Source organism: Rhinolophus sinicus, linkage group LG01, assembly GCF_036562045.2.
Source record: "Rhinolophus sinicus isolate RSC01 linkage group LG01, ASM3656204v1, whole genome shotgun sequence".
NCBI lineage: Eukaryota > Metazoa > Chordata > Mammalia > Chiroptera > Rhinolophidae > Rhinolophus > Rhinolophus sinicus.
The window spans coordinates 42488915-42514377 of NC_133751.1; the positions used below are offsets into that span (position 1 = coordinate 42488915).

Below are 25463 nucleotides of genomic sequence, written 5' to 3' on the forward strand. Positions count from 1 at the left end.
GAAGTAATAAAATAGTAAAATTTGTAATTGTATCTATGGGTTTACTTTAACGTATATATCTTGGAAAACAGTAAATTCATGAAAACCGTGCTTTGGGTTCTGATGGCAGTTGTTATAATTGGTAACACCAGTACAGGAGAGAGCAGGCATGTTCTATGTTATGAAGGCTAACTCAGAGCAAAACAGTTTATTCTACAATAGCACATTGGAGGAGTAAATGCAATTAAAATGTAAACAAGAAATTGTAAACAAGAAATAGCATCGCTCTCTCTTTACCTGACTAAATAGTCTATACAAACTACATAGATATCAAAGGTTTTACATATGTACACAGCCAACATAATATCAAAATATATTTTATTCTGGACCTCTTTCAGATCTGATTCAAATTACAGTTGTCAAAGCAATACAATGCAAAGGGAAACTGCAACAACAACAACAACAAAAAAAATGTGCCTAGAAAGGATAAAAGGGTCATTGGGGACAAATCATTGTGATATGGAACCAAAAGACATCATAAGTGTAATTAACATGGTCCAGGACAGCACAGAACATCTATAATCAATCTTCCTTACACAATAACCATGAAAACTGAACAATAAAGTTCTTTAACATGTACAAAAAACTGTCATGGGCTGGTTTACACTTTTACAACAGTTTTAAAGTTAACTGGATAACTAAAGAAATGATGCAGACATTTTAATCCAGTGCTATAGGTAGGCTCACAGAATTAGACCCAAAGGATTTGTAAAAATCAAAATTAGAACATTATAGATAAATGTCAAAGTCAGGAAAGAAGAAAATTACTTCTGTATTTGGGGATTACAGAGCTACAAAACGCAGTCTGTTTTTTATTTTAATGAGATGGATAAGTACATTAGACTAGATACAACATGCAGAATGTTTTCTTTAACTTATCCAGAAACTCCAAAGAAAACATCATGAAACAACTTACTAGAGGGAAAAAAAAAAAAAAAAGAAAAGCCTTATTCACCCTGCTTCAAGACTGTCAACATAAAGGCAGAGATAAAGAATGCTATTAATACTTCAGAACTACTGATATGACATCAAATTTCTAAATCAGTGTATTAAAAAAAGTGAACACTTCCTCTTTTTTCCTCTCTTCTACATTAACTAGAATCATGTTAAAAACAAACAAACAACTAACTGATATTGAATGTGACACTTCAGAGCTACTACCAGAAGGAGTAATTCATAACTTCCCTACCCTCCTTGCATCCCTGCTGATTCAAAAGGGAAAAAAAAACAAAAAAACCCACAAACCAACCAGGGTCTCTTGTAGATTTGCTGCTATTCCCCCAAAATGTTGGCATTTGCTGCCATGCCACAATGTTGGTCCACTGAAATAGGATTTCTGTGGAGACTGTCAACAGTAATTCATCAAATGCAAGTACCATCCTTAGCATGTAAGAATAAGCGCAGGTACTATAGAAATGTACAATGTGCTTAAGAAAATGAAAACTGTTTTGAGTAAATAGCACTGTATTTGAAATTTATTTTTCTGCTCCTCTAACAAAACTTAACATTTTTGCTTACATAAGGATGGTCATTTGTGATTCCTTTAAATAGCAAAAATGTATATTCCTCTTCAGGCCTCTACTCAACAATAGTTTACATTACTCTTAACAAAATCATTCTACATAAACAGCTCCTTAAAAATAGTACTCTATCATTAAATCTAATTTGACAGAAAGAAGTTTAAGGAAAAAAGGAGTGCTTTATAAGTGAAAATGTACAAATCTTTGGCCTTTCTCTTGACATTTTTGTATGTCAAAAAGCAAAAAACCTTCATGTAATTCAACCTAATGATTACTTTTTGCACCATAATTTGTTTTTTACACCACAAAAGGAGGCACTTTCAGTTATCTGTAAAAGGTGTTTAATCCTAAAACATACTTACCTAGAGAATAATTAATTAAAACAGAATTCAGTACACTCTAAGATCTATTAGGAAATTAAAAGTTACCACTTCTAAAAGTCATTTGAAAGTTAATGATGGTACCTGATCAACGATAGGGAATAGGGGTTGGAACAAATATTAAGAACTTACGGGATTTCCTACATGGAGAAAAAAATATTCCTTTATGATGTTTAAGAGTGACAGCTGCTCTTTACTCTATTTTAATCAATGAGTATTCTAGTCATTCAAGTTTTCCTTCCTATTTTTCCTTATACGTTTCTTACAGTAGCCTATACAACAATGATATACAATGAATACCACAGAAAGTCTGCTGGAATCAGTTGATCTTCAGGAATAAGTTCTTAGAAAAAAAATAGAAGGAAAAATGAGCAAGAACCTCAAATATAAATCTTTACAGGCTGTAAAACTTGGTCTCTTACAGTCATGTTACTGCTTAAATTAGAGGCAATCTGATTTTTGTCTACTGGAGCAGCATCGTGGCACATCAGCAGGCAATGATGATGTTGAGAACAGCAGCAAAAATAAACAATTGTATGCTCACGAAGAACCCAAGCCTACAAAATGGATACCTTCCAGATAAAGTTTATACTTAAAAGACCCAAGACATCAGGATAATAAAGCTCTGTATTTATAATCTTTTATATGTCATATTGTGGCTATGCTTAAGTAAAATAGCTACTAAAAGATTTAAAAACAACAACAACAAAAAAAAACAGAAAAGATGACAATACCATAAAAACGTAGCTGTCTATTTTGGCAGCTATATTGCGGAACTTATTGACTATCTTTTAATCAGCTGGAAAAAAGTCAATAACTGTATGCAAATGAATAAATTGTCCATATCAAAATACAAAAGTACTATCAATAATCACCTCTGACTTTCAGATTTAAATTCAGTGCAATTGACAAATGCATCGCTAAAGGAAAATGCAGCTTAAACATACTCAAAACATTTGTGTCTATTCCTGGGAGCACATTTAAAAATTATTGCACAGATTTTTTTATTTTTATTTATTTTTTTAAAACAACAACAGAGGTCAACCACAGATGTGGACCTCCAGCAATAAAAGCAGGATTTCAAGTGCCAGATACTCAGCATATTAGGTTTCCTACATAAGTCACAGGGTAATAGTTCTAAATATCTAGAATATGATCCAAAACCCTAAAAACAGCTGGCACAAAACCATCATGAATGACTGCCTCTCTGGATGTAAATTTTAAAAATATTATTACAGTATCACAGTCCCCACTAACAACAACTGGGGTACATATAACAATGTATTATGGAATTAAGTGTATTTATTTTCTTTACCAATAGCAAATGCTATCCTACCTTAGTAAAACCAAGACTTGCTTCAATCAATGCTGTTGTTTTAAAAAATAGCAAAACAACAAATGCTGAAAATGAAAGCTGCGTTATTTGGATTAAATCAGTTTCTACTTAAAACACAGGTTAAAATTTTAGTAGTAAAAGCCTCAAAATAATTAGTGACAGAAATAGTGTTATAAATTTGCTGTTGGATAATAAGTGATTCCTAATTGAAATCTTGGAAATAATAAATTTGACAACTATTTTCTTCAAAATTGACACTTCTGGATTCTTACCTTAATCATGACAAACCCTGTTAATCACACATATAAACACAGCCCCAGGCTACCATTTGTAAATTCTGTAAGTTTTAGCTTTCAGTTGCACGAGCACAAGAGGCGGTTTGATCTGATACCTACTATGTTTCCATGAAAATAAGACCTAGCTGAACCATCAGCTCTAATGCGTCTTTGGAGCAAAAATTAACATAAGACCGGGTCTTATACTATGTTAGATAAGATCCGGTCTTATAGTAAAATAAGACTAGGTCTTACATTAATTTTTGCTCCAAAAGACACATTAGAGCTGATGGTCCGGCTAGGTCTTATTTTCAGGGAAACACAGTATATCCTTAAGAAAATACTTGGTATTAAGAAGAGAAAAAGACATGATAGTAGTGATTATTTGGAAAAAAAATAGCAGCTTATATCTATCAATATTTGAAAAAAGTGTAGTCACAAGTACCACAAATACAGAATCAGAGCAGCAGGGAGGTTAGTGCAATTATACTTTAAAAAAAAAAATAAATGGGAATCACTGCTATTTAAAAACACCTTGAAGCAAGTCTTCTGTTTTAAAGGTTGTTTTACACTAAGGTAGCTAACATTTTGCCATGTAATGGCAGTGTTATATGCCGTTATCTTGCTTTGTATAAAGAAAAATAACATGAGAGATTTTTAATACTGGAGTTTGGTTACATTACATATTTAAGCTTCTACACAGAATGATGGACACTTTGAGAAGCTAATCCTTATCCAGAAACAGTTTAATCTCTTAAAAAACAAAGCAAAACAAATAAAGAACAAAAAAAAACCCCAAATCTACTTTGCTCCTTTTAACAATAGTGCACATTTTAACCATAATTTAGTTATGGCTACAAAACATCAGAAGATTTTTTTTAATGTATCTTCTCTATGGTAATTAAAAAAAACTTTTGTGCCCTTCTAGTCTTTAATTGGCAGAAATATGTCCCAAAAAAGAAACTACTGCATTTAAGCCACATCACCAAAAAACAAACAAAAAATGAAACAAACAAACAAAAAAAACAGAGCATAATACCCTTTTACTGATGTGTCTAACAGATTGACGTGACCAAAGTCAAATATTTTCATTTAATTTCCAATTTCCCCTTCCACAACATGCACCAATTGAATATATGCTCTGGGAGCCATAAAATGTACCAAACATTTATCTTTTCAAAAGAATGCATTAAAATATTTTTAAGAATTTTTTTGTTTAAAGGTGAAAAAAATATAAACAAGAAACTGATTCACTCCCTTACTTCATGCATCCATAAACTAAACCAAAAACAAAGTTTAAAAGCAAGAACAAACTACTGCTGCAAGTTTTTGTTAAGTCCATTTTCTCTGTACATACAAACTGCTCAACTACTGAAGGGAAAAAAAGAATATAATCCATGGTGTCTGCTGATTCAAAGGGGAGAAACAAGGCTGTCATTAGTATCCAAAAACTGGTACATGTACGGGCTGCTTTTATAATGCATATTTCTTTCTCTCTTCTGTTTTTCATATCCAAAACTTCTAAATGCTATTTTAGGGGCACAGCAGATTAGATTCCAGCACTTGGTGAACAGAATTCACAAGCTGTGATAAAATTCTGTCATCTTCAGGGTGCAATTTTGTTTATATACACTGTATGTATATATTTCTTTTAGATTTGGCTGTAGTGGACTGGCCATGGTTCAGGTGGGACTATAGCAGTACGTGGGTCAGGGACAGTCATTTTGGCTATGTACACATTCATAGTCGGTCCATGGCTTCCAACTAGTAGCGCTATTTCCGAAGGTCTAATACACAAACCTGTAAGAAATGAAAATAATCAGCCAGTGTGTTAAGAATGTCATCGTACATTTTTAGTTTAATTTTTCTATAGAGTATGGAATCTATTTCTTCATTCCAAGTTCACAAAACTGGTAAAGCAATAGTAATCGTGGCAGTGGGCATTTAACTAACAGAAATCATACAAATTGTCTAAGTTGCTGGAGGAAACCGCCATGGGCTAATCCTAGAGGAAGAACCATGGCTAAAATTATGAAAATTTATTCTCTGGTAATTAAAAAATAGAAAACATATACCCAAAATAGATAATTTCCTTTTTCTGGGATCTTAACAAACGATACTGCAGATTATATTAAGTAAGCGGGCATTTTCCTGCCAAATCGCATCGTAACGCGGGGCTTTTTTGACATTTTCTCGCCAAAATTAGACTTTCCGTAAAATATTCATATCTTTCGATCTAGTTGATATTTTTCTATGAAACTTTCAGTGTTTTAGTTTAAAAAGAGGTCTCTATTTATTTACTTTGCAAAATTTTTGCCGGTTCCAACTAGAGGCGATATGATGAGTTTACTCGTTTCCCGCAAAAAATGTGTTAAGCTATACTTTTCAGTAAACAGCTAATGGCTATACCCTTTACATCTTCCCTTTGCTTTCAGAACTTTGGAAGCCATAACTAATATTTCTGTAAAGAGTTGGACAACCTCATCCTGAAAGTCTCTCAGTAGTATCACACATTCCTCAATGTAGGACTCAACTGCCTCTATTCCCCCTTCCCTGGACCACCTACACTCTTCTGCAGGGAAAAGAAGGTAAAAATAGGCATTGAAAATTCAAATCTCTCTCACAGTGGTATGCTGCTATACTTAATTTCACTAATGAAGGCTTACTTTAGAAATAACTATCCATTTCTTAATTACGAAGACACTTTTTGGGGAAAGATAGCCTAATTTTTGTTTATATTATTTGAATGAGTATGAAAACTATATAAGCTTTAGTAAGTAAAAAAGATCAATTCCATACCTTAAAATTTATTTTGAAAGTAACAGAAGGCACATTTATTCACTGTGCTCACACACACACACGCACAGCTCCTTGGAAACACTGCGTTATACTTACTGAACCATCTGATGCACTGGCTCCAACCTTGTCTCCTGCTGCATTCCAGCAAACTTCAAAAATTCCACCTGTTCCCCTATAACTGTGAACTAGAGCACCTGTCTAAAAAAATGAAAACAGAATCTTAAAAATAATACCACATACTGTTATAAGTCCAAATATTGAGGTAAAATTATTATATGGCTTTATTTCTAGCAATAAGAGGTAGGGTTTAGCTTCAAGTCCAAAATAAATACAAGTTCTAAAATACTAAAATGTGATATGATGATCCTCTTATAAAAAGATAATACTAGTCTGCCCTCAATAGATCATTCATACACACATTTAGTTTAAATTTAAAGAAATTTCTTTGGCAAACATAAAGAGTAAGTGCAATAAACTAGTCAAGACAATTCAATGTTAAGTCTGTTAGTTACTCCTTATTTACTGAGCAGCAGTCTAAGCTATAGAAGTTATAAAAAAAAAAGCTAAAAGGATATACATGTATTATTCTTGAAAGATTATATAATTTTTAAAAGTACAACCAGGAACACTAACAATTTCATTACCAATTTAGCTGACTCATAAATATAACTAAATTATTTTATTCCTTCAGTAACGGAAACAAAATCATTCAGCTGCCACTGAATAACTAAAACTCGGTACAAAAATGTATTCTCCTAAGAAACCAGTCATTAAACAGGAAAAAGTTAAAGGTTCTATTGTGAGAAATCCAAAAACAATGAAAAATATGCTTCTGGTATTCTGCTCTGACAAACCAGGAAGGTACCTCTCAGCTTTAAAGTTACCTAGAAGGTCAAACTAGAGGTAGCAGATCTACCTAAAAACAACAGGGCAGCAAGACATGTACCTTGTAAACACCCACCCAGACAACTAACCCTAAATTAATCGCTAAAGTGGAAGACTGTTTTCCCTTGCTTTTTCTTCAAAGTCAGTCCAGTAATACTGTAGAAGCCACAGATGCACTGCTACAGCTTATCATATTGGGAAGGCTCTCCTGATTTTTAAACTGTTTTTCCTACCTAAAATGTCTAACAATTTACGAGATTAGTGAAAAAGTGTGAATACAGGTCTTCAGTATCCATGATCAATTAGAAGAGAGAAGTAGGAGAGAAAGGAGTGGCACCAACAAAATCTAAAACCTGCTGATACGTAGAAAGTAAAATCTATAGGACAGTCAACTTTGGGGTTTAAGAAAACAAAAACTTTCTTTCAAAAGTACTTACCAATTTCTAAGCTTGACTTAATCTATAATTGAACCAAAACAGCACAGTCAAGAAGCCAGAGGTAGGACATTAATAAAGGCCAAGAGATGTAGATGTATGTTCAGACCAGACTTCAACAACTGACCTGTCAAATGCTTTGGTAACATATCATCCAAGGAATGAAAGAAGAAAACTAGATGTATATATTAGAAAAAAATGACTTTCTCTTGCACTAAAACTCACTAAAAGATGCATTTCACTATTTTCAAACTTAAAAGAAAAAAAGGAAAATATTTTTGATACACAATAGTGATACAACAAAACAGTATGGATAGTTGCTCATATGCCCTTAAAAGCTTAGCAGTATCTTCCATTAGAACTCTATAGTCCGATACCCAAATTTCATTTAAATTGATTTTCTCACAATGACTGAAAATGTATACAGCAGACAGATTATCTATAGATTATATCTAATAAGCCTTTGCTACTCAATCACAACAGAAAGATTAATGTGAAAAGAAAATCAAGGGGTAATATAAACTCTCAGAATAAGAGAGCACAGAAAGGTTGATAGATTCACTACCAATATACCAAAATCCACATATGTTCCAAATACAAGCACCACCCAGTAAGTAAAAGGAATATGCTTTTTTAAAGATGCTATTCATGGTAACAATAAAATCCATAAAACACCTAGGAATTAGGAAAAAGGATCTTTATAAAGAAATTATAAAACTTTAATAAAGAAAAAAGACTTAATTAGGAGGATTTATAAAGTTAGTTATTAAAACACTGCTAATGATGCAGGTATATATACAAGTATATCAATGGAATGCAAGAGAATCTATGAATAAACCACACAAGACCTTGGTATATGAAAGAAGTGGCATTATGAAACAGTAAGGAGGCAATGAATAGTGCGAGACAACTGGTTATCCATGTAGAAAAATAAAATTAGATCTCTACCTCACACCACATATAAAAACCAATTCTAAGGGAGTTAAAAATGTAAATGAAAAAATAAAACCTGAAAGTATACAATGAAAGAATCATGATGCTTTTATTCACACACATGCCTGTAGGGGATCAAGAAAGAAATGGGAGCAAGAGTTTGTATTTCTAGCATATACCTTTTATAGTGTCGTTGGGTTTTTTTAGGAGGACCATTTGAAAGTATAACTTAATGAAAAATAGTATTTGAAAATGATGATTTATGCAAAATACTCTGTGATGGTCAGCAACACAGAGAGAAACACAGAGAGAAACAGCCCACAGTCACTGATTACGTCCGTACTGCAACCAGCAAAGAACTTGATCATGGAAGAGGGAGAGCAGGGGGAGGCAAGTGATTGCTGGTAAAGAAACAGTGTATGGACCATAAAAACTAAAATACTGAGAAGATAAAACGAAAGCAGCAGGCTGTTTTCTCTACTTTTAGGAAAGGCTCTCTATAGCACTGTCCCTAAGGAGGTAGTATAGTTTTAAATTTGTCTGATAAATCATTGTGTTTAGCCATCAAATCTTGTCCTGTAGTACAATTTTTAAAATGTTCATATGGAGTTCTTTCAAAGACAATTATTTTAGAAAATTATAAAATTATATTTAATAAATGCATCTTAACCCTTACATTTTATGTCTGCAACACTGCTGGGGAAAAACAAAGAATCTAAAGTATTTCTAAATTTTGGTCTATATTATGAAAATATAACTTCAGTTGGTTTTAATCTTTACTTAGCTGTAAATTTAAAAAAAAAAAAAAAGTACTAATTTAAAACCTGAGAATTGAATTAATGCCACAAAAGGAATGACAACCAAAGAGGAAAAGAAACATTTGCACAGGCTAATGCTTCTTACTAAATATAAGAGTATTTACTTGACTATTTAAATAACTCAGACATACCTGTGTGTTCCAGATGTGCACACATTTGTCAAAAGAACCACTTGCCAGATACCTGCCATCAGGACTGAAAGCTACACTGTACACAGGCTCTTGGTGTTTTGTCAAAGTATGGATGCAAATTCCTCGGTCTACATCCCATAATCTAACAGTAGAATCAAAGGATGCACTGACAAGGGAGGAAAAAATATGATTTTATAAGTAATAAAATATTCTCAGCCCCACCCACAATCTACAGTAGTCAGCCATTCCTAATAGCTAGCCACAAATTCCTCATGAGGAGCAGACTTGGCTGCTAGAAAGAAAGTGTTTTGGAAACAAATCTATATATGAGAAAAGGCAGCAGCTATAAGGGCATCTCCAAGTCCCGAATCAGAAGACATAAACGAGCTAATTCACTGTATTCCTTTGTTCTTTAAACAATTCCTTTACATTGGTCCATGGTTTTGAATTGACAACATTTTTAACTCTATCTTTTTTTTAAATACTGAAGAAACTTTATTGCACTGTGCCACATTACTTGGGTTTTAATCACTATTTGATATCACCAGCAAATATCTGACATCTCTGGGGGGGTCAAGGGGAATCCATTATGACCTGAAATAATAAAACTCTGTTTAAAAGTTCCCATTAAAAAAATATTACTTGCAGGACCCATTCCCATTTCCTGGAATCTTTCCTAATTTGCTGTCATACATATTAGAAGTGTTATTTGTAGAAGACTCATAAAAGGAAGAGTAAAACAGAAATATTACCTTGCTAACATAAGGTTGGCATTTGGATTATTTGTCCCTGGCCCTGTTGGACTCCACTTGATAGTATAAATTTCTTTATTATGTGCTTGTAAATCATGGACACAATTGTCTTGTTTCATACTCCATATCTAAGCAAAAAAGAAAAATGTATATAATTATTTTTCTATACAAAGGGTACATTTAAAATACTACCTTGCCAATTCAAAATAAAAGTGGTATAACCAGAATAATGATTACAGAGATCAAGGGGATATTTGAAAAGAAATTAAGATGCAGTATTTCTCTCTCTTTAAAATGACAAATTAGCCATAAGTCCTTTCCAAATATTCACTATTGTAAGGCTTCAGGACTGAATTAACTGTAGTTCTGAAGTTACTTTTGATGGCTTCAGACGGTATAAACATTAACATTCTGTAAGTTCCTTGGGTAACGTTTCTGAAATGTTTAAGGCATTAGTTTCTATGCTGTCTCTTAAATAAAAGATCTACATTATACATTGCTTTTAGAATTTAAAATCAGGAAATATTTCACAACAGAAAATAAATAAGCAAGTTACAAATAAAATAACATGATTCATGTATGTCACCAAAGTATAGGCAATAAAAGCAAAAGAAAAGTCGGGTGGGACTATATAAAATTAAAAAGCTTCACAACAAAGGAAACAATCAATAAAATAAAAAGACAACCTACAGAATGGGAGAAGTTATTTGCAAATCATGTATCCAATATAGAGTTAAATTATATAAAAATATAAGGAACGCCTACAACTCTACAGTAAAAAACCTAATAACCCAATTTAAAAGCGAGCAAAGGACTTGAACATACATTTTTCCGAAGGAGATATATAAATGACCAACAGGTATGCGAAAAAGCTCATTGTCACTAATTAAAAGAAATGCAAATCAAAAAACACAGTAAGATAACACTTCACACCTGTCAGGATGGCTAGTATATATTTTTTAAAAAAGACAATAAATGTTGTCGAGAATGTGGAGAAATTAGAACTCTTGTATGGTGTTGGTGGGCATGCAAAATGATGCAGCTGCCATGAGAAAACAGTATGGAGGTTTCTCAAAATATTGGAAATGATACTACCATATGATCCAGCAATTGCACTTCTGGGTATTTATCCGAAAGAATTGAATTCTTTAGGAGGTATCTGTACTCCCTTGTTCACTGCAGCATTATTTACAAAACCCAAGATATGGAAGCCACTTAAATGCCCACCGACAGATGAATAAAGAAAATTTGGTATAGACACACAATGGAGTATTATTCAGCCTTAAAAAATTAGGAAATCCTGCAATATGTGACAACACTGCTGAATCTTAATAAGGATAAATACTACATGAGTCCATTTTATGATGCATCTAAAAGAATCAAACTCAGAAGCAAAGAAAAGAATGGTGGTTGCCAGGGGTTGGGAGAGGGAGAAAGAGGGAGTTGCTAATCCAGGAATATAAAGTTTCAGTTCTAGAGATCTGCCTATAGACAACACTACTATACTGTACACTGAAAAATCTGTTAAGACTAGACTTCATGTTAAGTGTCCTTTACCATAATAAAATTAGAACTTTTTAAATGATTTATAGAACCATGAAAAGTAACAAAGCAATCATTAAAATTAAAATGGTAGTGAGTAGTGCGTCTTTCTTGAAATGAAAATATGCCTATGAATAGATTAACAATTCCTGTTATTTTTGAGCAAAAATTAAGAGAAACCTACACTGAGAATAATTCTGACAGAATTATTCAATGAAAATATGGGGAGAAATCTTGCCAAATACAAACACCAAACCCAACTGCTGACAAAAAAAAAACAAAAATTAGGGGGGCTTCACACTTCTGCAATGTCACTAATTAGAGGTAATAAAGCAGTATCACAATGTTTTTGTACTCTAAGTACTTACAACACAATGAAAATAAAGCCAAAAGCTTTGTCTCCATAGTATTTCATTTGACCTTTCAATAGCATTGACATTGCTGACCACTCTTGTCCACCACCTCCCTTGAAATGTCCTTCTCTACACTTTCTCTTTCCACTTGGGTCATTCCTCCTCATTTTCCTTTTGAAAGCTCATTCTTCTTGAGCTGGTAATTATTGCAGTTTAAGACTTTTGTTTTTTAGGTTTCCCTCTTTTCTTACTTTATACTTATACCTACATAGTTTTGTCCATGCCCATGGCTCTGACCACACATCCAATGAGAAATCATAAATTTTTATGTCAAGCTGAGAGTTCTCTCAGCATCAGACCCACTTAGCACCTCTACTTGTATGACTGACTCAAAGACACTGTTGTTTAAGTTTGACACGATGTTCTCACCCACATGATGTTTCTTGTTCTCAGAATACGGTTCCTATACACATTAATCATCTAGTTTCTGCTTTAAAATTCTATGCCTTTTTATTATTCTTAGGACAAACAGAAGCACTCTGACATTTCCTAGTCCAACTCCATAGCTGCAACTCAATCCACGACACCCCAATCCAGGCTCTCTAGCCACTGGTCTTCTTTCATATTCTCTTATGTGCCACATTCTGTTCCACAAGTTTCTCTCATTTCATAGTGTAATGTACACGTACGTAAAGTAAACTCAAGAGAGAAAAGCATTAAGAAATGCATTTCTACTAGCAATGTTTGGAAGAGAGCCCAGGCTGGAGAAAAAGTCACTAAAAACACAACAGGTATTTAAGGAAAAACCCCACCAGGTTACCAAGGTTACATTTAGTCTGCTCATGGGAGGAGGGAAAGCAGTTTGCCCTAATGATTATGCTAACTGTAAAGGTCGTCATGTCTGCAGACACTGGCACTACAGAGCACAGGAGAAAATTATTTTCAGTTTACAGTTAGCATGTTACAGGAAGGGGCTTCATTAATTTTGGAGATTAGTATTCAGGCTGTTCTTTATCTCAAAATGCTTTTTTTCTCTAACTGGTATGTGATGTGCATAGGTGTTAGTTTTGCTTTCAGTCACATAACTAGAAAACCGTAGATATTGAGATGTGGATGCTGGCATGTCAAGTAGGTTCACTCACCAGTTAAGTGATTCTCTCTGCTATCTCTCACTTTCCCGGTAAGGATGACATACATTCACACCACAGCAAAATCAAATTAATACAATTCATAGAATTTCAGTCAAACCCATGAATGCTACAAAGATCTCTGCCGCTTATTAGTCAAATCTTTACATGTGCAAATACACTTATTGTGCCAATATGACTTTCTAAAAGTGAAGATAATTTGTAACAGCACATTTCTTAGTATCATAATTCCTGCCATGCAGCCAACCTTTTTAATGGAATTTGTCATATTCAAACATTTGAAATACTTCATAAAAGAAAATATAAAAAACAAGGTTTAAGCATTCAATGAACTGTAAGATAGTCTAAATAATGTTCAAATGGCCAGAGCAGCCACACTACCGTATGACATCTCCACCCCATTTCTCCCCACTATCTGAATTACCTTCAAAGTCATGTCATCAGAACAGGAGGCCAGGAGATTGCCAGTTGGGTCCCATTTGATAGCATTTACTTCATTCTAAAAGTAACAGTAAATAGTCATTATTTTCATTTTGCAGACTGGCTTGCTCTTTGGTCATTAAACATACATATTTCAAAACCACTCTGAAACATTACTTATTCATTATAATCAGTTTTTTTTGGGGGGGGGATTCTCACCGTGTGTCCCTGGAATGTTTTAATAGGTCTGTCTTGTCCTAATTTACAGACATGAATGCACATATCTGTACTACAGGAAGCAAAGGTATTGTTGCTCTGCCAATCGACATCCAATGCTGGTGCTAAAAAGGAAAAAAGGCGAGGTTTGCATTCATTCCACATGTACTGAAATCGAGGAGCCTGAATTTTAAACCATGGTTGGACATTAAGTATGCCAACAGAAATATAAACATTCTATTTTATACTTTTTAAGATAACATAATTTTTAAAAATTATGACATCTAAATATCAAAAATATTAATACATCATTGAGTTGTGTCTATGTCAGACACACTTAACAAAGTACATGGACCTGGTCATCAGGAGATCAGCATTCCTGAGAGCGTCCTCTGTAAATTACTAGCACTGGATTTTTGGTTTCTCGTTTGTAAATGATAAAATTAAATGTGATGCTATACTTCTTTTTATTTCTAAAGTTCCGTGAGTGTTCAACAAACAAGACGCCTTGGTTCTGCAACGCCCTTACGAGTGGTGGGCCCTAAGCAAGTCACTTAATCTCTCATGCTATTTTCCTCACCTAAGAAATGGGGGATAAAACCTTTAAGCTTAGTATAAAATGATAGTGTGAAAATCAAGTGAGATGGTATCTATGGAAAGGACTTTGTAAATTATAAGTCAGACAAATGTTCCACTGAATAAGTATCATTCCCAGTATCTACTCAACTGATACATGGAATACAGCATATGATTCACAAACACATTTTATTCTGAAAGATTCTTGTCAAACACCTCTTAAAATCTATGTCATTTAATTTAAAACATCAGAGGCCCAAATTCTGGCTAGCATTTAATACTTATTTTAGCTCTGCTGAGATGAAAGAGCCTGGCCTTTCGTTTTCCCCTGCTGCTAGGTGCAATGACCCTCTAATTAGCAAGGCAGATTCCGGTAATGATAGCAGTGATCAGGGTAAGCAATCGGAGCATACCCCAAACACTGGATTTGGAGCAGGGGTGGGCACTCTGTGGGCCATCAGCCAAGACCAATTTTTACATTTCATTTGGGTGGGTGAGTAGGGGGGCGGAGGGGAGAATAAAAAGACTACATGTGATCAAAAGAACACCTATGAATGTGAAAATCATATGAGATTCAAATTTTGGTGTCCACCAAGTTTTATTAAAACCCAAATAAGCTTATTAGGTTATATATTATCTATGGCTGCTTTTGCACTACAAAGGCAGACCTGATTAGTTGCAACAGAGATTCTACAGCTTAGAAAGCCTAAAAGTTACTTTCTGGTTGTTTACAGAACAAGCTTATCATTTAAAGAAAACAGAAAAAAAGGAGAGAAAATGGAAGGTTAAATTTAAGCTGTGTATCCTCACTACTAGAGATAAAAAGCATTAATAAAGGAGGTCATAACTGTGTCTATGGGAAAGGAAAAACAAAGCCACTCTGTGTAAATCTAATTGTAATAGTAACAGCTAATTCTGAGACTATTGTAAATCGGTGTTTCGAGAACTGTGAGACTGATAAGCCAAGGAATATGTCATGTGTGAGGACTTGCAACTATGGACAGGAGCAGCAAAAAGAATTAAAGCATTTATGATTCATAAAGGAATACTTAATCAGGATTTTCAGAATTATATCAAGACATTTAAAGACAAAAGAAAACAGGCAACAGTGAAACGGATTTCATTAATTAGCTAAAGACAAATCAGGTAAAAAAAAAAACCCAAAAATCTAGAGTAGAGCTCAAGGAAGCTAAAGGTCGTGATATAACCAGACATTATAGAACTAGCTTTGGGTGTATTTCTACAATGAAAAACCAGGAATCCAGATATTATCTGGACTGAGTCAGTAAAGGCAAGTAATAATTACAAGACGGAAAAAGACATGTTTAATAGAAAAATACTATGTGTGGGGTATGAAATTTGAGACTATATATAATACTTAATACTCTCCCCAAACTTGATGAAAACTAGGGTATATAAAAAATACTAACATAAACTCATCTTCTGTACAAAAATTTCAAATTATAAGAATTTCCACCAGATTAAAAAAAGTAAAAATAACCAAGACTCACAAAATTTTAGACCTGGCAAGTAGAGTGAACTCAGAAGGCAACACTACTTGGGGTGGTTCTGGTCTCCTCCCTCCCTTGTAGGGCCTCTTTACCTCTGCTGTGTGTCCAATCCCCAGCTTCTGAGTGTCTGGGTATTAAGGGCTCCAGGGGGCAAACTTATTCAGAGAATCCTCCTGCTCTGCTGCTGTCTCCATTCTCCACAAGGTGACCAGCACCCAATGGCTGGTGGTATGTAGGTGGCAGGAATTAAAAACCCCTCACACCCTTGGCTTACGATGAGAAAAATTCTGAGGTATAAGTAAACACTCCAGAGCCCTTCCTGTCCGGGTCAGGCCAGGAATGGACCTGCTTCACCAGAGACTGCTCCCTTCCTTGGCTCCTTCCCTTTCCCATTCTGCTTCCCACAGCTCCTCACTTGTTTCTCCTGGGAGGGTTTCCTTAACAAATCACATCCCTCAAATGTTTGGCTCAAGGTCTGCTTCTGAGAGAATCCAACTTAAACCGGCCAGTAAACAAAAATACAGGCCAACTTTGAGCAGCACTATGTGTGAATTCCGTTGTGTGCATCACAACTTCTCAGAGCAGTGCAGACAACTGTCCTGTTCATTTGTCACCTTGCTCTCAAGTCCATTCCTTACTACATTCTGTCCTCCTATGCAATGCACCCAGCAGGGCTGACTCTGGCAAATTACATATCCCACACTTCTGTGCCTACAGGTTTCCAGGAGGGTTCACAGGGTGTAAGACACTGTCAAGGGCCCAAGATCAGGACAAAGAGAGAAGACAGGTGATTTTGCTCCCAATTCTCTCTTTCAGGCTGTGTCTCTGGCAGCAGCTATGTTTACTCTACGCCATTCTTGCCAGTAGCCTCGCCTTTAAGGTTCTAATTCCCACTGGGCAGCTGGATCCTGCCGCCTTCTTTGTAGTCTTAGGTTTCGGGCAGTTGTTAAACTCCGGGTTACCTCATATTCCTGTTTTTCACTCTTCTAATACCTCTGCAACTGTTTCCTTGCATTAAATTCCCTTTCCTGCATTTCCTGGTTTAGATTCTGTTTTCATGCCTGGAATCCGATTCAGTAACTACTTACACTACACTTTCATTCTGACATTAATATTATTACATACAGTATCATTTAAAAAACAATTTTAGCGAAGTGTTTCTTAGGTAAATAATTTGTTCTAGTGTTCAGCAGCAGGGGGAAAAGGCCTGGAAAATCTAATTAATTTAGAAGACCATCAAAGGTATAATAAAATGCTATGAAGAAGGCCGAGCATCTGTCATGATGCACCAGGGTATGAACTTGATACAGAGCAGTCTGCAAATATTAGACGGGAGGCTCAGAAAATAGGCAACATTCAAAGAAATACACCGTCAGGTTCAGAACAAAACAAACTGTATAAGCAGGAAAAGATAATTGGGGGAGCTTGGGAATGCTGCAACATGAGTTGTATAATTAATGCTTCTGTAATAACCTGCCTCACAAGATACAATAGTTATGGATTGCTATAATCTAAGAACACATGCCTCCTTACTTTATATTTATTCCTAAAATAAAATGAGTCAAGGTAATACAAGTTTTTTAGGACAGAAACAGATCTCTAACATAAAATGTACTTTTATATCGGTGATACATAAGAGGTGTGCTTGCTATTACTGGTCTCGTTTTACGCACTACAAAAGAGTCTAAGAAAAGTTAATTTGCTCAGGGTAACAGAGACTTTTAACATACTGGAGCTAAGATTCAAATGTCTGTGTCTAATTCTGATTTATTTTTCTTAACCTGTGAATACTTTGTAAGTTAAAAAGGCAATGAACAAACCTATGAGGAAAAGGAAGAAAAGCATTTATTATTCATTTGCTTTTTTTTAAACAGCTTTATTCACGTGTAATTCACATACCATAAAATTCACCTATTTAAAGTATATAATTCAATGGTGTTTGGTATGTTACATTATTAATTTTTAAATATGTGGTCATATATAATGTAAAATGTGTCATTTTATTAAGTATACTACTCAGTGGTATTAATTACATTCATAATGTTGTACAACCATCACCACTATTTCCAAAACGTTTTCATCACCCCAAACAGAAACTCTGTAACCATTAAGCAATAACTCCCCATTTCTCCCATCCCCAGCCCCGGATAATCTCTAATTTTTATTTTTTGTCTCTATGAATTTGCTTATTCTAGTTATATAAACAGAATCATCTTATTTGTCCTTTTGTGTCTGTTTATTTCACTTAGCATAATGCGTACAAGGCTCATGGATGGGGTAGCACGAGTCAGAACTGCATTTCTTTTTACTGCTGAATAATAATCCATTGTATGCATAGACCACATTTTGTTTATCCATTCCCTATTGATGGAAACTGAGTTGTTTCCACCTTTGGCTGTTGTAAATAATGCTGTTATGAACACTGATGTCCAGGGATCTGTTCAAGTCCCTAATTTCAAAGCTTTTGGATATGCAAGGTATGATCAAACAATACAGTGAATGCTCAAATTAAAAAAAAAACACTTATTACAGTAAAAGACACATTGCCATTAATCCCACTCAAAATACTCCCTCGTTTCAAACACACATATCCCACCGTTCTTGCCACTTTCTGAAGCAGTTCTGGAAGTCCTTTTTCGTGAGTGTCTTTAGTTGCGCTGTCATGGCTGCCTCGATGTCCTGAATCGATTCAAAACATTTACCTTTCATGATCATTTTGACCTTGGGGAAGAGCCAGAAGTCGCTTGATGCCACATATGGTGAACACGGTATATGAGGACACACCGTAATGTTTTTATTTGATAGAAATTGCCGTATACCAGAAGCAATGTGTTACATGGAGTGTTACATGATGGAGGATGATTTATGGCACACTTTAAAACACACCTTCTCTCAACCATAGCTCACACCTCACTGACTGCACTGAACACGGTGAAACTTGTCACGCACTGTTACTAAGGTTCTACATGCTGCTTCCCATATTGAAGATCCCTGCCTTTCCACTGGATGGCACTCAGCAGCAACCTTCATCGTTAATTTATGATCACAAAGGAAAGGCTCCATGTCACACATCTCTTCTGGTATAGCAATTTCTGTCAAATAAAAACATTACAGTGTGTCCTCATCCATCTTATTTACCAGATATGGCACCATGTGACTTCTGGCTCTTCCCCAAAGTCAAAATGACCATGAAAGATAAATGCTTTGAATCGATTCAGAACATTGAGGCAGCCATGACAGTACAACTAAAGACACTAATGAAAGACGACTTCCAGAACAGCTTTAGAAAATGGCAAGAACGATGGGATAAGTGAGTTTGAAGTGAGGGGGAGTATTTTGAGGGGGACTAATGGCAATATGTCTATTTACTGTAATAATTTTTTTTTAAACATTCACCGTATTGTTTGATCACACCTTAGATACCTAGGAGTAGAACTGCTGAGTCACATGCTAATTCGATGTTTAGCCTTATGAGGAATAGTCACACTGTTCTCTATAGTGAATGTACCAGTTTACATACCGTATTTCCCCTAAAGTAAGACCTAGCCGGACAATCAGCTCTAATGGGTCTTTTGGAGCAAAAATTAATATAAGACCCGGTCTTATCTTACTATAAAACCGGGTCTTATATAATATAATTAATATAATATAATATAATACTTGGTATTATATTAATTTTTGCTCCAAAAGACGCATTAGAGCTGATTGTCCGGCTAGGTCATACTTTCGGGGAAATACAGTATCTACTAACAAAGTATAAGGGTCCTAGTCTCTCCACATCCTCATGAACATTGTTATTTTTTTTTATAGCCATCCTAATGGGTATGAAGTGGTAACTCATCTATAATTATGATTTATGCTTTATGCAAGAGTGTACATGGGAGAATATCTAGCACAAGAATCAAAAGATAATAATTTAAAATGTATGATAGACTTCCATACCTGGTCAAGAGGGAGTATCCGGGACCATATTTATTTCCTGCCCCAAACAACCAAGAAACTTACAAAATATATGAAATGATAGTTCAAGACACTGGACATCTAGCAACAAAGAACAGTGGTTCCGCAGAGAAGGAAAACCAACAAATAATGTACCTTCAAAATTGCCCAAGCTTACAATCTGGAAAAAGATGTCCAGGTCTTAACAACAGGAAGAATTCTCTCTATGCAGAGATCAATGAAATTCCTGTGCTGAATAAACAAAGATGAGAATGTGGGGAGACCAAGGCAGCTAGAATTCACAAGACAGAGTACTGGAAAGGAGAGAGCTACACAGAGAACTCTCAAGGTCTACCGTGGGTCCTACTCACACATTCAGCTGTGTACTAATAAGCATAAGTGTGTGAAGACACTAGCTGAGACCTGGGAAAGAACCACTCAAAAGGATTAGAAGAAACAATGTCTGATACTCAAGGCTGGGAACAGTACCTAACTCTTCCAGCCAGACTAGAAACTTCAGGATTCAGGGAACACTGGTTAGAGTACCCTAAGGTTCTTGCTTCAGTAATGGGGAGTAATGAGCCCTACACTGAAATTGCTTCACTGCCATTTAAAAAATCTTATAAACAAGACCCGAAAGGATAAACCATTCCTTAACTGTGTCCCAGAATAAATTTCACAAATATTTATAACAATACAAAAATATCCAGCAACCGACAAGGTAAAATGTCTCACATCCACTCACAAGAAACAAGGCATGCAAAGATACAGGAAAACATGACCAAAATGAAGAGAAAAATCAAATAATGAAAACTGACCCAGAACAGACACAGATGTTAGAATTAGCAAAGAAATCAAAACACTTGAAACTACAGCTGACCACTGAACAACGCAGGGATTAGGAATGAAGATCTCCCAAACACACACCCCAAACAGTCAAAAATCAGTGTATAACTTTTGACTCCCCCAAAACTTAACTATAATCATCCTTCGGTATCTGTTAGGGATTGGTTCTAGGAACCCCACGGACATAAGAACACGTGGAGGCTTAAGTCACTTATATAAAATAGCATAGATCAATGCATACAGTTGGTCCTCCACATCTGTGCATTCCCAACCACAGATAGAAAATACCGCTTTCAATTCGAGGTTGGTTGAATCCACAGATGTAAAATGCAGGAATACAGAGGGACGACTATCTATTTATTGAAAAAAGAACTTCATAGAAATGGACTCAGACAATTCAAACTTGTGTTGTTCAAGGGTCAATTGAGTATGCCATATTTTTAAATAGCTAAGTAGAGACATGAAAGATGTAAAAAAAGACCTAAATCAATGTCTATAGATGAAAACTGAAGCATGAGATGAAAAATGCATTGGATGGGATAAACTGCAGATTAGATGCTACAGAAGAAAATATTTGTGAACTTGAAAACAGCATAGAAACCATCCAAAATTGAAAAAACAGAAAGATGGGGCATCCAGATGGCTCAGTTCGTTAGAGTGCGAGCTCTGAACAACAGGGTTGCTGGTTCGATTCCCACATGGGCCAGTGAGCTGTGCCTTCCACAAGACAACAACCTGCCGCTAAGCTGCCGGAGGGTGGCTGGGTGGCTCAGCTGGTTAGAGCATGAGCTCTTAACAACAAGGTTGCCGGTTTAATTCCCACATGGGATGGTGGGCTGCGCCCCCTGCAACTAAAGATTGAAAACGGCGACTGGACTTGGAGCTGAGTTGTGCCCTCCACAGCTAGAATGAAGGACAACAATTTGAAGCTGATGGGCCCTGGAGAAACACACTTTTACCCAATATTCCCCAATTTAAAAAAAATTTAAAAACCCAAGCAAAATTAAAAACGAAAACAGAAAGACTGAAAAAAAATAAACAGGGCATCAGTGAACTGCAGTATGTCAAGCTGACTAATAAACAGGTAATCAGAATCTACGATTTAAAAAAGGAGGGGAAATAGTTGAAAAAAATAATGATCATACTTCTTTTTAATATGAAGAAAACTGTGAACCAACAGATCCAAGAAGCTCCCAGGACAAGACATGAAGAAAACTTTACCAAGGCATGACATATTCAAATTGTCCAAAACTGGCAATAAGGAGAAAATCTTAAAAGCAACCAGAGAAAACAAGACAAATCATGTACAGAGTAATAAGGATGAAAATGGTAAACAATTTCAAATTGAAAATAATGTAAATGAAAAAAAAAAACAAAACATTTTCTTTAAAGTACAGAAAGAAAAAGAAACTGTCAATCTCAGAATTCTATACCCTACAAAAATGTCTTTAAAAAATGAAGGTGAAATAAAGATTCATTTAGATATACAAAAACTAAAAGAATTAATCTGCACCAGATTTACCCTTTAAGAAATACTGAAGTAGTTCAGGCAGAAAAGAAATGATACCAAATGGAAATATGTATCTATGTAAAGGCATGAAGAACATTGGGAATGACAGCTATATGAGTAAAATTTATTTAATTAATTAATCCCTTTAAAATTTCACTTGAAAGTAGCTGGTGATAAATTGAAGATGTGTACTATAAATCCTAATGCAACCATTAAAATGAAAAGTTAATAACCCACCAAAGAAGGAAAATGTAATCATAAAAATATTACATTAATCCAAACAGAGGCAGAAAAAGAGGAAAAAAGGAAGAAACAGAAATATGGTTAATTTAAATGTAATCATATCAATGATTACATTAACTGTGAATAGCCTAAATATTATAATTAAAAGACAGAGGTTGATATTAAATGAATAAGCAATATATGCTGCCTATGTAAAATACATTTCAAATATAAAGACATCAACAGATTGAAATTAAAAAAATGGAAAAATATATACCATGCAAACACTAACCAAAAGAAACTGGAAGAGCTATATTAATATTAATATAGCTCTGAGACAAAGTAGCTCTCAGAGAACAGAAAATTAAATGGGAAACAGAGGGTCATAAACAAAATGACAGAGGTCAATTCAAGATGAGGACGCAACATTCCTAAATGTTCACGTTCCTAAGAAAATTGTTTTAAAATAAATGAAGCAAACACTGACAAGCTTCAAAGGAAATAGAGATTATTGTGGTTCCAATTATTTGATGATTTCAATACCCCTCTCTCTACAAAAGATGACATGAGCAGACAGAAAAATCAGTAAGGCTATAAAAGGTTTGAACATTATCAAACAACTTGACTTAAATGACATTTATAGGAACAAGAGAATTAAATTAAAAATTAATATTACAAAGATCTCTGAAAAATTCCCAAAAACTCAGAAATTAACACACTTCTAAGTAACCAATAGGTCAAAGACAAAAAAAATCAAAAGTAGAAAGTACTTTGAACTGAATAAAAACATATAAAAAATTGTGGGATGTCACAAAGTAGTAGTTACAAGTAAATTTATAGCACTAAGTATCCATATTAGAAAAGCCAAAAGGTCTCAAATCAGTGTCCTCAACTTCCACATCAAGCAAACAGAAAAAGAGCAAATTAAATCGACACTGACAGCATGATATATAAAAGAACAAATTAATAAATTATGGAATTCATCAACATTAACAACTTCTGATCTTTGAGGGACATTGTCAAAACACTGCAAAGACAAGCCACAGCCTATAAAGACAGTATTTATACATACCTGATAAGATTTGCATCCAAAATATATAAAGAATTCACAAAACTCATTAAGCAAACAACAAAGCTAAATTAAAGATCCAAAGATTTAAACAGACATTTCACCAAAGACATAAAGATAAAATAAGCACATGATTATAAAATCAACGTACAAAAGTCAATTGCATTCCTATATACTAACAATGAAGTCTCAGAAAAAGAAATTAAAAAAAAAACAATTCCTTTTGCAATTGCAACAAAAAGAATACCTAGAAATAAACTTAACCAAGGATGTGAAAGACTTATGCTGAAAAGTATACGACATTTTTAAAAGAAACTGAAGACACAAAGAAATGGAAAGACATTCTGTGCTCATGGATTGGAAGAATCAACATAGTTAAAATGGCCCTATTACTCAAAGCAATATACAGATTTAATGCAATCCCCATTAAATCCCAATGCGATCTTTTTTAAAGAAATAGAACAAAAAATCATCAGATTTGTATGGAACCACAAAAGACCCCGAATAGCAAAAGCAATCAAAAAAAAAAAAAAGAACAATACTGGAAGTATCACACTCCCTGACTTAACTTGTACTACAGGGCTACAATAATCAAAACAGCATGGTATTGGCAGAAAAACAGACACACAGACCAATGGAATAGAACTGAGAACCCAGAAATAACCCACACAAATATGGACAATTTTTGACAAAGAGGCAAAAAACATACAATGAAGAAAAGACAGCCTCTTCAACAAATGGTGCTGGAAGAAATGAAAGCCACGTGAAAAAGAATGAAACTGGACTGCTGCTATATGTCACCATGTACCAAAATTAATTCAAAATGGATCAAAGAGGGGGGAGGGGGGCTCTAGAAGAGGGTAAATGGGGTCTAATATATGGTGATGGAAGGAGAACTGACTCTGGGTGGTGAACACACAATGTGATATATAGATAATGTATTACAGAATTGTACACTTGAAATCTGTGTAACTTTACTAACAATTGTCACCCCAATAAACTTTAATTTAAAAAAAAGAAAAGAAATAAGCCCATGACAGATGCTTAACATCATTAGTCATTAGGAAATGCAAATTAAAACCACAGTGAGATACCACTACACACACCGTAAGAGTGGCTACAATTAAAAAGACTGAACACATACCAAGTGCTGGGAAGGATACAGAGGGACTGAAATACCCACTGCTGCAGAGAACGTAAACCAGTTTGGAAAATATAAACTCTGGCAAACAGCTTGGCGATTGATTAACAAGTTAAACATACACCGACCATATGACCTAGTCATCCCATTTCTAGGTATGTACACAGGAGAAATGAAAGCACAGTCCTTATAAAGGTCAATAAAAACATGATTGTTGATAGCAGTTTTATTTTGTAAAAGCAAAAAACTGGAAACCCAAATTTGCTTCAGTAGGTGGTGAATGGAAGAAACTGTGGTACATCTACATATTGGAATACTATTCATCAATTGAAAGAAAATCAAAATTATGCAGAGTGAAACAATACACACCGTGTGATTCTCTTTAACATAACATAAACTAATTTCCGGTAACAGACAACCAGTGGTTGCCTGGGGATAGGTAGAGATCATAAAGGGGCAGGAGGAAACTTTTGAAGCTAATAAATACATTCATTGTCTTGAGTGTGGTGATGGTTTCAGTGGTATACACATATGTCAAAACATTTCAAATTATACAATTTAAATATGTAGAGTTAATTTGTATGTCAATTATACCTCAATAAAGCAGTTTAAACAAACAAAAAGAATGGCAAGAAAGAATACCATGGGTAAAAAGTTTATTTACTTGT

General features: G+C 34.7%; 1 protein-coding gene across 4 annotated transcripts in view; it reads right to left on the minus strand.

The window, feature by feature from the left end:
* Positions 1-340: 340 nt before the first annotated feature.
* The window catches only part of TBL1XR1 (TBL1X/Y related 1), a 157452-nt gene continuing 132329 nt past the window's right edge, over positions 341-25463 (minus strand). For all 4 annotated transcript variants that reach the window (XM_019752254.2, XM_019752263.2, XM_019752216.2 and 1 more), the window contains 6 exons: positions 13985-14106; positions 13770-13844; positions 10303-10430; positions 9551-9716; positions 6446-6547; positions 341-5350 (listed from right to left, as the gene is read on the minus strand). In XM_019752254.2, the coding sequence (XP_019607813.1) occupies positions 5324-5350; positions 6446-6547; positions 9551-9716; positions 10303-10430; positions 13770-13844; positions 13985-14106 (620 nt within the window). In that variant the 3' untranslated portion in view covers positions 341-5323. The remainder of the gene's footprint in view (positions 5351-6445; positions 6548-9550; positions 9717-10302; positions 10431-13769; positions 13845-13984; positions 14107-25463) is intronic.